The sequence below is a fragment of the Melanotaenia boesemani genome, chromosome 16 (assembly GCF_017639745.1).
Source record: "Melanotaenia boesemani isolate fMelBoe1 chromosome 16, fMelBoe1.pri, whole genome shotgun sequence".
Classification (NCBI taxonomy): domain Eukaryota; kingdom Metazoa; phylum Chordata; class Actinopteri; order Atheriniformes; family Melanotaeniidae; genus Melanotaenia; species Melanotaenia boesemani.
In genome coordinates, this window is record NC_055697.1 from 19335604 (window position 1) to 19348702 (window position 13099).

The following is a 13099-nucleotide window of genomic DNA, read 5'->3' on the forward strand; positions in this document are numbered from 1 at the left end:
TGATGTCTTCTCAGAGCAGATTTGCATACTTATTTTAACTATGCTTGTTGTTTATGACTCACATTTCAAGGCGTGACCCACTTGCTCTGTTCATCATGCTACTAGGAGATATTATTTTAGCATGCAGGTACAGATTTGCTAATTGCTTTAAAATTACAAATCTGAATATGAGTAGTGAATATGTATTAGGGATTAGCCTAACAATATCGGTGCATGTTGGATTTGGGATTAGGAATGGTCGTGTTTGCCTTTTAACATTGTGAGAATGGATCCTCACAGTGACAGTAACATAAGCAGCAAGGACATGGATCTCTGCATGGTTTATAAATGTGAGCTCCAGACATATTTTGTAATAAAATAATGTTCAGAATGTAAGACCTGCTCATAATAAAAGGGAGAAGAAACCTGAAGTGGGGTGAATAATTTTCATTAAAGATTTTCTGTTATAGCTTCGGGGTTTTGTTTTTTTTTTTATACTTGCTAATTTTTGTGTGGAAGTAAACTTTAGAAACAGACATGATATGAATGCAGACACACCACATCTAGGTTTTTATGTCTGATTAATATGTGCTTTTAAAGCCACTACATTAGTGAAGGCCCATGGGCATGCATATTTAATAGGAAAACTATCCACTGTTTTGCACCTGGTAACAGGTGCATGGTTGCACAACTAAAGTCTGCAACAGAAGGTGGGTGTGAAACGCTAGAGCGGTGACTGTTGATGTGCCGTTGTTCTGTCCATCTCTGATTACATGTGACTTAAGATGACACCACCTTATAGCAAGCTGCTTGAGATTCAATATCTTAGAAGATGGAGGCAGAGCAAATTTAAAAGACAGATGGATAAATGCTCTGTGTTTAAGGCTATAGTTGCTGCCTTGTGCCTTTTAAATTTTCTTTTTTAAAGAAGATTTGAGTAACCACCTAAATGGGTTCTTTTTTTTTTTCTTTTCTTTTTTTTGTCCTTTTAAGATCTTTGCGCTGAATTCATATTTGTAATGCACTCCACTGCTTCTCTTGTAAAACACTGTCAGCCAGTAGCTACTGGCAGTAAGAAGAGAGCTGCGGACCATCTGCAAAACTGTGTGTGGATCACTAACATCCACCATTTCTCTAATGAGAGGCTTTTCAGTGTTTTCACCCCAAAATCTTTGTTCCTCTTCTGCCTCTTCTCCTCTATGGTCTAATAGTCCTTCTTTTTTGCAGTAATGTTCTTTTCTTTCCTAACTTCAGAGCTGTTCCTTAACTCTTTCATGCTTTTTTTCCCTCTCATGCTTCTGCTCTGCTTTCCTCTGGTTAAACTAACCCCTGACCCCTACAGACTGGCAGTATGAGGGTAAGAGGGCAAGGATCTATTTTTCTATTTTCATTTTGTATTATTACCTTCATGTGATTTGTTGTTTCCCCCACTCTTTCCCTGTGTTGATATACATTTGATCCCAAACTTTCCTCCCATCAGCAGCATGACACATTGTTTTTCTCTAGAATAGACTTTCCTTTCTCCTGACTCCTCCTCTCCATAGCTCCCCTGCTGCCCCATCTGGTGCTGTCTGTCAGGCTGTCATTACTTGTGTCCCATGTGTTTGTACCATCTAGCTGCTGTGACCTCCATCTGTGAAGCTGCACTCACCTGTGCTCTGCTTATGATGTTACCTCATGTTTTCCACAATCACTTTGTCTGGTGTCCCATTTATGTTTCTGCTAAAACAGTCAATGATTCCACTTTACTGCAGAATTAGACATCGTGAAATATAATTGCAGTTTAATGTTTATTTCTTCACAACAATATAATATTTAATGTGTCTGTTTTTGCAGTTTTGGTTATCATATTGCTGTTGGCAATACTTGGATTGTACCATATATCATTTCTAAAATAATTTTTTTCTCAAAGTAAGCAGAACTAAAGTATTTGTTCTTTTGAAAGCATGCCCCTTTGCCTAAATTGGTATGAGTTGCATTATGACATTTTATGAAACAGGCTTTTAATAGCTTAAAAAGTTTGTGGCAAAGCTGGGTTTAATTACATAGAATCAGTTGGATTGGTTGGGAATTTTTCCCTCTGAGCTGAACTCACATTATTTTACCAAAGCTGACAAAAAAGGTTAAGTCCATTCAGTTAAAATGATAGATAGTTGGTAAACTCCAAACTTTCTTTCTTTGCTTATTTTTTAAATTTTTTTTTAAAGTTTTATGAAATTTAATTTAGCCATTTTTTAACAAATAGACATTCAGACAGAAAGCAACCAATCTCATTTGTAACCCTGTGGCCTAATCATCAACCTCTCAGGATCATTGCGTTCATAGCTGTGAGGCTTGATTGTATTAGATTTCATGGTATGTAATAAAAATAAAGACTGCAGACACACTGTTATAACACCACATGTTGCCCGGAGTTGGTAGTGAAAAAAGACAAGCATGCTATTTTTGCATAACAAAACATAAGCTAATGCTGCCACAAAGCATAGATTATTTATGTTTTAAACTAGATTAGATTAAGAGTAAATTTTTTGGTGTTAATTTAATTTTTTTTTTGTACGTACAGAATGTAAGCTGTCCCGACCAGGCCCCCCAGCAACCATAGTGACCATTGACGAAGAAAGTCCTAACGGTACGTACCTAACAGTTCCCCATGATGTTTATGTATTCCAGGTCATGCTTATCCCAGTGATGCAGAGTGATGAATGCTGCTGTGCTTATGTAAACTTGAACTCTGGTTGGACTGGCTTTGTACTACAGTGAGTGTTGCTTTAACATGATGTACGTTATTATATTGCCTCATGAGACTGTTGAGCTCCATAGTGTAATAGTATGCAGTGGCTCAGTTGAGGACTCTTGGCATAAGCTGGTTATTAAAGATGTTATGATAGGCACATTGAAGTGTAATTTTGGTCACATTTTAATTAAAAATGAATTTTTATTTATTTGTAGTTGCAGTTTGTATGTTTTGCTCATGCAAAGTAAAGTGGAAATGTGTAGGCGTATCTGTGTGGTTCTTGGTGAATACAGATGGTGTTTGGCACAAAAACCTGATTTGGGGCTTCATTAATGAGTTGTATGCTCCCTGCACAGGTTGTACTTACTGTGTTACCTGCGCTACAGCAGCACAGGAATCACTGAAGCATACACAAGACATGCAGCACTTGAATGAGTCAGATCAAACTATTCTTTTCCTCCTCTTTTCTTTCCTCACCTTCCTTCTGGTCACACCATCCCTCGCACCTGTTCTTTAACCATTTTTCATTTTCTGAATTTTTTGTTTTTTTCTGCTCATCGCCATGGTTATCTTTGCTGAGTGTTTGGTATTATCATTTTGTGGATGTGTTCTTGCAGATATGTGTGTATGGCATAGGGATGCTGACTGCTGCTTGGGGAGGAGCTATATGTTCATTAAGGGAATGAGAAATGCTTTCCTCTAAATGAAGCAGGTGTGTGTTTGTCTCTCTCAGTTCTCCCTGCAGATATTAGTACTGCAGGTTAACAGAGTTTAATGATCAGCTCTCACTACAGATGGCATCCAAAGCTTATTTATATAGTCAGAAAAGCATTTTACAGATGTTGTTTCTCTGTAAAAGTGTATCTACAGTGCTGCTTTGCGGGTGGCTATGTGTCTTTTAGAGAAAAATTGTGTGCATATACATACCAAGTGTATGAATGGGTGTCTGTGTGTCAAATCAAGGCACTTATTCGTCAATACAGTGGCCAACAATTCAGGCCATCACTTGGTTTCAGCTACTCCTTCCTCCTTCCTGCATAACACTTCCTTGTGTGTGTGCAGCTCTGATTTGGGGCTTTGATCGATTAGCAGGGGAATTTGTGAGATGGAGGTAGCCAAGTCTGTATCTGAAAGCCTGTCTCACCCCACATGTTCCCGTGCACTGTGTGAGGGATTTGCGCTAATCTTTCTCATAAAGCTCTCATTTACCTGGGATATGGGCCTCCTCTGGCTCCACCGGCGTTTTATTTATCTGGTGTTCTTTGTCTAGAAATGGGCTACAGCCCATCTTCATCATAATGGAATGTAAAATAGGCGACCTGCCATTATTGACCAAAGCAATTATCCTTCTTAATGTGTTTCATCTCTTTTTTTTTTCTGTCACACAGAAGCCATACAAATGGCACATTATAAAATCCCATCTTTTCTGACCATTGCCTTTATGTTCATTGATGTGTAAAGATAGCAAAGATAACATAATAATTACTTGTGCCTAGCTTTGTTTTCAGGGTCAAAAGAGAAATAAGAGAAAAATATGTAATCCCTTTTTTCTTGGATTCTCGAAAGAATATATCTAATCTGAGGCTTCAGCCAACAAACTATAGGATCCCCTGTGGAAAATGTGTGCTGCTTATGAACATTCAGTACTGAAGTCATAGCACTTCATCAAATTTTTTTCACTAATTGTCACTTTATAATTAGATTTAACCAAATCAAACCAACTACATGAAGATGCTGAGAAATGAGCACCTTTTTTGGTCCTTTTTCCCCATTTCATTTTGCTGTGTTTTTATCTGGAATGTTTTTACTTCAGAAAAAAAGGAAAAGCCACAAGGGGATTGCAAGCCAGTTCCTCAAATGAAGCGTAACATGTTTAATTTATCTTAGCCACTGCTTCTGCAGATCCACTGACAGGTGCCATACACCACATATAAAGTCACATTCACTTTAGGAATGGATCTTTGTTGGGAAGACAAAGCTTATTTTCTAAGCGTGCCTTTGCTTATTCAGCCTATGAGCTAAATCCAAAAGCATTTAATCAGATTGAAAAGATTTTTATCTGATAGTGTTGGGCCAGCTGCATATGTGGAGAGAGAAAATGGGCAGAGAAAGACGGAGTGGGGATTTTTTCATTGACAAAAAAGCTTCCTGGAACAGCAGTGGGAAATCAGTGTCTATATATGAGGATGCCATCTTCAAGCTTTTATCTTGTCTCTGCAAATTTATGATTTGTATCAACTGTTGCCTGCAGCATATCAGCTTCCTCTCAACCATCTTTATATTGAACAGTAGCAGGATATCAGAAATAAGTGTCACTGAAGGGCTTTAGTAAAGGGAAGTCAATTTAGCACTCTTTTATGCAGTGTGCTGCCAAGGTAGAGTCACTTTAAATGCTGATAAATAATTGCATTTTCATGAAAGCTGGCACCGACTTGAATGAAGGAATCAAAATAAATATCCTTTACAGGCAGATCATGCAAGTAACTGTATCACTAAAATGTGTGCTTTTTAAATATAGAATAGTAAGAAATCAAACTACACAACGTATTTTCTTCAACACAGAAACTCAGAGATCAAATGCTGAAAAAGAAGAGTCTGTACCCTTCGATTAGCTTAAATATACTTTTTATTTCTTTTTTCATTATCATTTTTACCAGCCAGCTAACAAAGGTTACAAGCCCAGTTTGAAAACATTGAATCTCTTATAATTAATTTAGTACAAATAGGTCAATAACATGACTGGCTATAAAAAAAGGGCACCTACAAGAAACAGAGTCTCTCAGGAATAAAGATAAGTAGAGATTCCATATTTTGCAAATAAGTGGGCTACAAATTATAAGGCAAGTTCAGCATAATGTTACACAAAGACTTGGAAAATTGTGTAGAAACACAGATCACCATACCACAGAAATACTGTTGTCTTCTATGTGTAAAAGCTCAAAACCTAGTCCATCTGTTACAATAGCATGGCTTCATAGAAGAGTCCAGTGCTAGACTGGCTTGCCTGTAGTTGAGAACTTTCACTGAAAATAATTGGCGCATTATGAAATTAATGCTGCTGCTATAGATAGTGTTTTTATTCATATTATATTCATGTAATGCCAGTCAGCTGTCACATTTAAAATGTCATGCAGCACTCTTTCACATGCCAGGCTGCAGCCCAGTCACAATCAATTTATGGTTATGGTAAGGATATAGAAATGGACCTAAGTACAGTCCTCCAAAATGATGTGAGAACGCTGCTCCTCTTGATGACATTATGTCTAGATTAAATGCTGATTAGTTGAAAGATGGCTTACATCCATCTGAATGTAATCTCTCTCTCTCTCTCTCTCTCTCTCTCTCTCTCTCTCTCTCTCTCTCTCTCTCCATCTTTTTATCTATATATCTATCTATACACACACATATATATATATATATATATATATATATATATATATATCAGAGTTTACTGGAAATGAAATGAAAGAAGTGAGTGTGAAAAGTAGTTTCAGTATCACTTTACCACAAAGCAGGTCTTTGTTCACTGTGTCCTTGTTGTGATGGAGCAAAAACAAAACAGACACTGCCACTTTATTTTTGAATTTTCCTCCAAGGGGCAGCCCAAGATTATGGTTAGAAATAAACCTGCTGGAAGAGATATATCTTATTCAACCAGTATCCGTTTATTGTGATATAGGCTGCATCAAAATAAAGTGACATAATTACATTACGGAAACTATGTGTGCAGCTGCAGCAGGAAATAAAATACAAGAATGTAAAGAGCAACTTTAAATAGCTCTAAATAATTATAAAATATTTTTTAGTGTAGTGTTAACCGAATAGATAAAATTATGCTTAGGTTTTACAAATTGCCAAGTATATTTTAGTTGAGGCATGTGTATTATTTATTTATTTAGTTATTTATCCTATTTCATCTGCCAGCAAATAAGTCTTTCCCATTGTCTATAGAAGATTTATTAAGTAGATTCCTTTCAGAAAACACAGTCTGGCTACAAGGTCAGCAGTCCACTCTTCTGTGCAAGTTTGCAATTTAAATTGAAATTTAAATTTCAACAGCCATCAAATTTATGTAGAAATATGGATGTGGCTTTTTGGTCATTCATCTTTTCAGCTATGTATCCCTTATATTTGCCCTTTGGAATTGAAAATATTCCAAATGCGTTTATATAACCAAATTAAAATATTGTGTGTATATATGTGTATACATATGTTAGGGGTGGGACTTGATTAAAAAAATAATTTATTTAATAACAGGCTTTATAATGAATTAATCTTGATTAATTGCATTGTAACTGCATAACAATATTTGCCCCCAAAAAGCAACATTTTTTTTTTTTAATGTATTTTAGTGGACAAATGGATCAAACAATAGACACAGACATTAATTTTGTAAACTCGAGCTCTAGTAATGTCTGGAAAAATCCATTCCAATCCATTTTGTTTCAAAACAGCAGAAAATATACCTGGTCACGAATGAATATTAACTAAAGTTAAATTGTCATTTTAAGAACTTTAACTAACAGCGCCAGCTGTTCTTTGATCAAGAGTCTACAACATGTTACAGTACTTTTAAATTTTTAGTTGTTTTTGTCCACACTCTTCATTAATAGGCATTATTATCTGATAGTGAGCCATGGTGGAATCGGCCAGTGGTAACGCAGCAAAGATAAACATCTCCTGCTCTGGAGCTGTGAGCTGGGATTGCGCAAGGACCAAGGCTGTTAAGAGCTTTTGGACGGGGGAGGGGCCTGAGTCAGCACCACTGCTCAGAATAAACGTTCCATCCTTTCACATCGATGTCAAAAAGTCTCTAATATCGCCAGAAAAAGTCTCTAGATTTGTTGCTATTCGTTATTTTTATTTTTATTTTTTTTTTTTTAATAGAATCCCTAGTCTGAAAACTTGGGCGCTAAATATAGCACCCAAGCTCTGACATGTGTGTGCTGTTTTTGGTGTACCAGAATCCGTGCCGTGACAAATGTTCCGCGTTGTTTGGAATGCAAACTGTGATTAAATGCGCTAATTTTTGTAATTAATTAATTATAATTAATGTTTAATTAATGCAAGAAGATTTATCTGTGTTCTTAATACGTTAATTATTTGTATTTAATGGATAAACAACAAAGTTATTAATCATGTCATATTACTAACACAATTTTGGCATTGCATCTGACACCTCCACGGGAGAAACTCATTTTGGGCATGTAGGTGCCTTTTCACCGAATGGCCGAAAAACCACTTTTCCTCCTAATTTATTCTGATAGTTTTCAAGCCTAACATTTTAAATTTTAATCATCAGGTGTCCAGAAAACACCTTTTTACTCATGCCATTTTAAAAATCAAAATTTGACACAATCCTGGTGAGAGAAGCTGATTTTGGGGATATAGATGCCCAGACACAGCAGTGAATCAGATCTACCAAAAACTGCTTTATACTTTTATATACTTATACTTATATACAATTGTCAAACCTTATATATAGAGAATGGCCATCCACAATGTGACCCATTTGAAATATCACACAATTAAACACCAAGTCGTCTCATCGGACATTCTGGTTCACACTCCTTACTAGGGCTGAGTATCGTCACTAATTTTGTGATTCGATTCGATTCAAACAGCCTATTTTAATTTGATTTCGATTTAGTTTTGATTAAACCCAGATTCACATCCAGAAATGCTGTGATGAAAACAAAAAAAATAAAAAATAAACACACAAACAAACAAAAAAGGCCCTCAGGACATGAAAAAAAAAAACAAAAAAAAAACTTTTTAAATGTCCTGATGAAACGGTTTCATTCAGTGGAGTCGCTCTAATTCTTCTTAAAGTTCAGATCTTCACATTCAGATAATGTGTTGATGTTAACAAACCTATGAAGAATATTGGATCCATTTAATGCCCTGATACGACCCAGAAATTCCTACGGTGATGTAGATTTGCCTTGTTCCGCTGTGGACATTGCCATGACGACCATGACGCTATCGGCGTAACACTGGAGCAGGAGAAATACTCCATCTCCTCCTCACTGGAGCAAGATGTTTCTGTCCCCACCTGCCTGAGAGAATCTAGAAAACAAATTTTTCTGCCTGATTCTCAGTTGGCTGAAGTGTTTTCTGACACCTGCACTCTGTCCTCTGATGGTACCTTTGTGTGCGTACATCTGTCTCTGTGTGTGTGTGCTCACAACTGTGCACACAAAGAGCAGCTATGACATGTTGTCAGATAAATAGCATCAGACTGTTTGATAAAAGGACAAAGTGTAAACCTGTTCTAGACAAAATGTGACTTAAAGACCATATTGGATTTATTTTAAACTACGTGCGTAGTGACATAACTTCCTGTTGTGAACATGACAGCGCCAGTTAGCATTAGCTGCTAGTGTGAGTGCTGCTGTCTCAGCGTTAAGCCTGGTACACACATAACGATATTTGGGCTGTTTTTGTCCCGATTTTGCCTCTTCCTCCGGCAAACGCCCGATCATCGTGAGTTTTCCCTGTCCAATCATCATTTGGTCTGTGGTGTGTTACGAGCCGATTAACCCGCTCTGAAACGGGTCGTAGCCGACAATTGGGAACATTGAACATGTTTAATCTTTCAGTGCCGATTTCTGAAGAACGCCGACGACTCATACATTGTGACTGTGAGGATGGTGACGTGGCACGGAATGTAGCCAATCAGAGTAAAGTAAATAAAGTCCGTGTTCACGCCGTCTCCAGTCTATTATTTTTTTCAGCTCTGGCTTTTTCTGTTAACAATAGTCCCAAGACCACCACCATTCCCTCGTCCTATATATCCCCTTCCATGCTGTGTGTTGTGTTTTTCGATTGTAACTGTTTCTTCTTCTTCGTTTTTTGCCGGTTGTTGCTATGGTTCTTCTTCTTCGTTTTTTGCCGGTAGTTGCTATGGTTCTTCTTCTTCGTTTTTTGCCGGTAGTTGCTATGGTTCTTCTTCTACGTTTTTTGCCGGTAGTTGCTATGGTTCTTCTTCTACGTTTTTTGCCGGTTGTTGCTATGGTTCTTCTTCTACGTTTTTTGCCGATAGTTGCTTTGGTTCTTCTTCTACATTTCAACGTTTGTTTGGCTCAGAGGACTAGATTGTAGATGAGTTGCTGAACAGCACTGTCATGTGTGTGTTGTTCCGTGATTACATTTCCGAGCAGACCACACACAGTTTTAATTTAATTTAATTGAAATTTATTAAAATCGATGAATTGATTTTTTTTAACCCAGTCCTACTCCTTTTCAGTTGGTGGCAATGATGCACCAAATCCCTGCATGTGCGTTGCCAAAAAAAAGTTGTTTCATCAGTATGATCTCTGATTTTAACCAGACTGGGATGGAAGAATCTGTAAAACATGTCATTTAGACAGGAAGTTTGATAATTAAAATAAATAAATTAATTAAAAAAATGAAGACGGAACAATCAATTAAAATGATGTCAAACACAATTTCAGGTTTAACACCTAGGTTTCCGCAGACCAAACTAGGTGTTTACATTTTTAAATGTGATTTATCGTGATTGTTATTATTCCACAGCTATGCTGTGATTAATGAAACGTTTTCATTCAGTACTTAAACACTTGAAATATTTATAAATCAGGGATGCTTCTGTATCAGCTGTTGTGAAATTCACTTTTTCCTCTTTTCAATTAAAATAAAAAAGGTGCTGAAAACAGAACCTGGACAGAGTTATAAATAAAACAATTTAAATAAGAAGCTCATGAAACTGCTTAACGTTGAAACTTCTGAGTGTGTCACTATCTAAAAGAACTGGGGCACAAATATTTTTACCATTTTATACTCTTTTGTTGCTAAAGTACTGAGATTCATTTTTCATGTGACAAACTACCCTCTTAGAAATAAAACAAGGTCCCTTTCTTGCTTTGTTATCAGAATTTGTACAAAAGTCAAAATCACAGTTAAAAGGGACAAAATAAAGTGGCAACAACACCGGAGTCTGTCAGATGAACAAAGTAAAACACTTATGCAAAGTGTTTGAGAGTTGTCTCATATTTAGAATCTGCTTCTGTTTATAGTCCCTTATCAGTTAGCTAGTGCATACTTGACATGACATTAAAAGATTTGAATAATATAGTCTCAAAGTTGAATATCATGTCTACTTAAAGGTCTCTCACCTCATCCTCCAACTCTTATCTCCTCTTCCAGAAATGTTTGTTTTCCTCTTGAGTAATTTTGAAGAGATTAATATGTTAAATTTAAACAATTTACATGAACCAGCTTACGTCTTTTTCGCAGGTACTTAGGACTCATTAGTTCTTTACCTTAAAGTTATTTCTGTCCATCACACTGTTTCTCTCCATACAGAATGACATCGGTTCAGCCATTCTTCATTCCTTACATACTGTACAAGTCTCTTTCCTTTTCTTAGTATTATTGTCATATACTTTCTATATTGTCTGACACAGCAACCATGGCGAGCACTTAGTTGTAGAAAATCTAATATATACTTTAACTTTAGGGTCAGTTGCTTTAATTAATTTAAAACTACCTGAGGAATCCACTGATGTGTTTTGTTAAATGTGCCTGAAAGGCAATAGCATTTTGTCAAAGGATAGCCCAGCAACGGGCTTTTCGCACAGTGAAGTAGCTCACTTTGATGAATCTTCCAACACCTATAGCCCTGAATGCTGCAGGATTCGAACAATAGAAGTTGCCAGCAGGGGTGCAAGTTGATAGATGCAGCTTTCAGTGTTGCCTTGTACAGATGGCAAAGGCATCATTTGTAGCTCTTTTACCAGGAGTGGTGAAAAGGTATTGATCCCTGAAATCAAGAGAATGAGCCAAAGTGTTACACTGTTTTCCACAAATAGACAGAGTGTTCTACCTTTCCTTTTAAGTACTTTTGCTTCTTTTGAGAAGAAATTAAGATGTCCTATATAGAAACCTCAAATAATAAGTAAATAGAACCACTAGTATTACTCTCAGCAGCCTTTGACATTCACAGTGGTTATTTGGAACATAGCTGTGGTTGTTTTGCATATTTTTCTTTTTTTTCAGTGTTCTGACTCTTTCTTGACCATTTTACAAAGAAAAGGTTAATGAAGTTTTAACTTGTTCTGAATACATATTCAGCAGCTCATAAATCCAAGGTGAATCGTTTGTGTTTTTATATATATTTATGCGCAAATTATTATATAACATATACATAACCTATAACCTTTCCGATAATTGGAAACTATTACTGTTATATCTCTTAACTCTTTATTGATATTCTTATTTCATTCATTTCTGTCCATCCGTCCGTCTGCAAATGTATACATGCACCTAAGCATAATAACACCTTTGCTGCACTTTTTTCACTCAAGTGCATATTTTGCAATGTTATGAGATTCTTAAGTCTCTACTATTTGTTTTAATTTCAATTAATTTTAGCCAAATAACTCCAGACATTGCTGCTAGGTTTGGCTAATGCTATGTGGTCAGTTCACATTCAGTATTATTAATGATTAACAGAATAATGCACCCAAAAATGTGTTTTTTGAGCTGTAAACAATGCAGTATTACTTAATTGTGATGAAAACCACATATACTGTTGATAAAATTGGTATTTTTAAATTCATTTTAACAATAGGATATTTTTTTTTATTCATTCATTCATTATCTACCACTTAGTCCATTACGGGTCGCAGGTAAGCTGGAGCCTATCCCAGCATTTTAGCAGGTGAGAGGCAGGGTACACCCTGGACAGGTCACCAATCCATCGCAGAGCCAACACAGAGAGAGGCAAACAACCATTTACACATTCACTCACTCCTAGGGATGATTTAGTGGCCAGTTAACCTTAAATGCATGTCTTTGGACGGTGGGAGGAAGCCGGAGAACCCAGAGAGAACCCACACATACATGGGGAGAACGTGCAAACTCCACACAGAAAGGCCGCCACCCCCCAGATTCAAACCTCTCCCTAGTCGAGGCTCGAACCAGTGACCTTCTTGCTGTGAGGCTGCGGTGCTAACCACCATACCACCGTGCAGCCCGCACAGTGGGATTTTGTGGGTAAAAAGTAGCTCATAACTCCCTCTACAGGCTGAAACCAGATTATATTTTTCGTGACACAGAGAGGTTGTCTACATCATGAGAAAATTTTAAAACCCCACAGCCCTTCCCTCCAAATCTCCAAAGGTCTTCGCCTTGCAGGCATATAAAAACACACCCACCAACGGATATGAAGAGATGTGAACTTATATGTCTAGATTTGCTATTTTCAGAATTCTATTCTTTCACAGAGTTTCTGATGAAATATTCCTGCAATGAGATGGATTTGTGCTTTTGAGGGGTGTAAAAGTAACACTGGACTTGATTCTTTACCTGCTGATCCTCATCTGGCGACAGACAGCAGCTCAAATTGTGGCAATGGTAAAG

The 13099-nt window shown here is 36.9% G+C and overlaps 1 protein-coding gene across 4 annotated transcripts in view; it reads left to right on the forward strand.

The window, feature by feature from the left end:
* The window catches only part of pcdh15a (protocadherin-related 15a), a 249930-nt gene that overhangs the window by 91778 nt on the left and 145053 nt on the right, over nucleotides 1-13099 (forward strand). For 2 of the 4 annotated variants that reach the window (XM_042010341.1, XM_042010342.1), the window contains 2 exons: nucleotides 1322-1336; nucleotides 2543-2608. In XM_042010341.1, the coding sequence (XP_041866275.1) occupies nucleotides 1322-1336; nucleotides 2543-2608 (81 nt within the window). The remainder of the gene's footprint in view (nucleotides 1-1321; nucleotides 1337-2542; nucleotides 2609-13099) is intronic. The other 2 variants (XM_042010343.1, XM_042010344.1) reach the window with 1 other exon arrangement.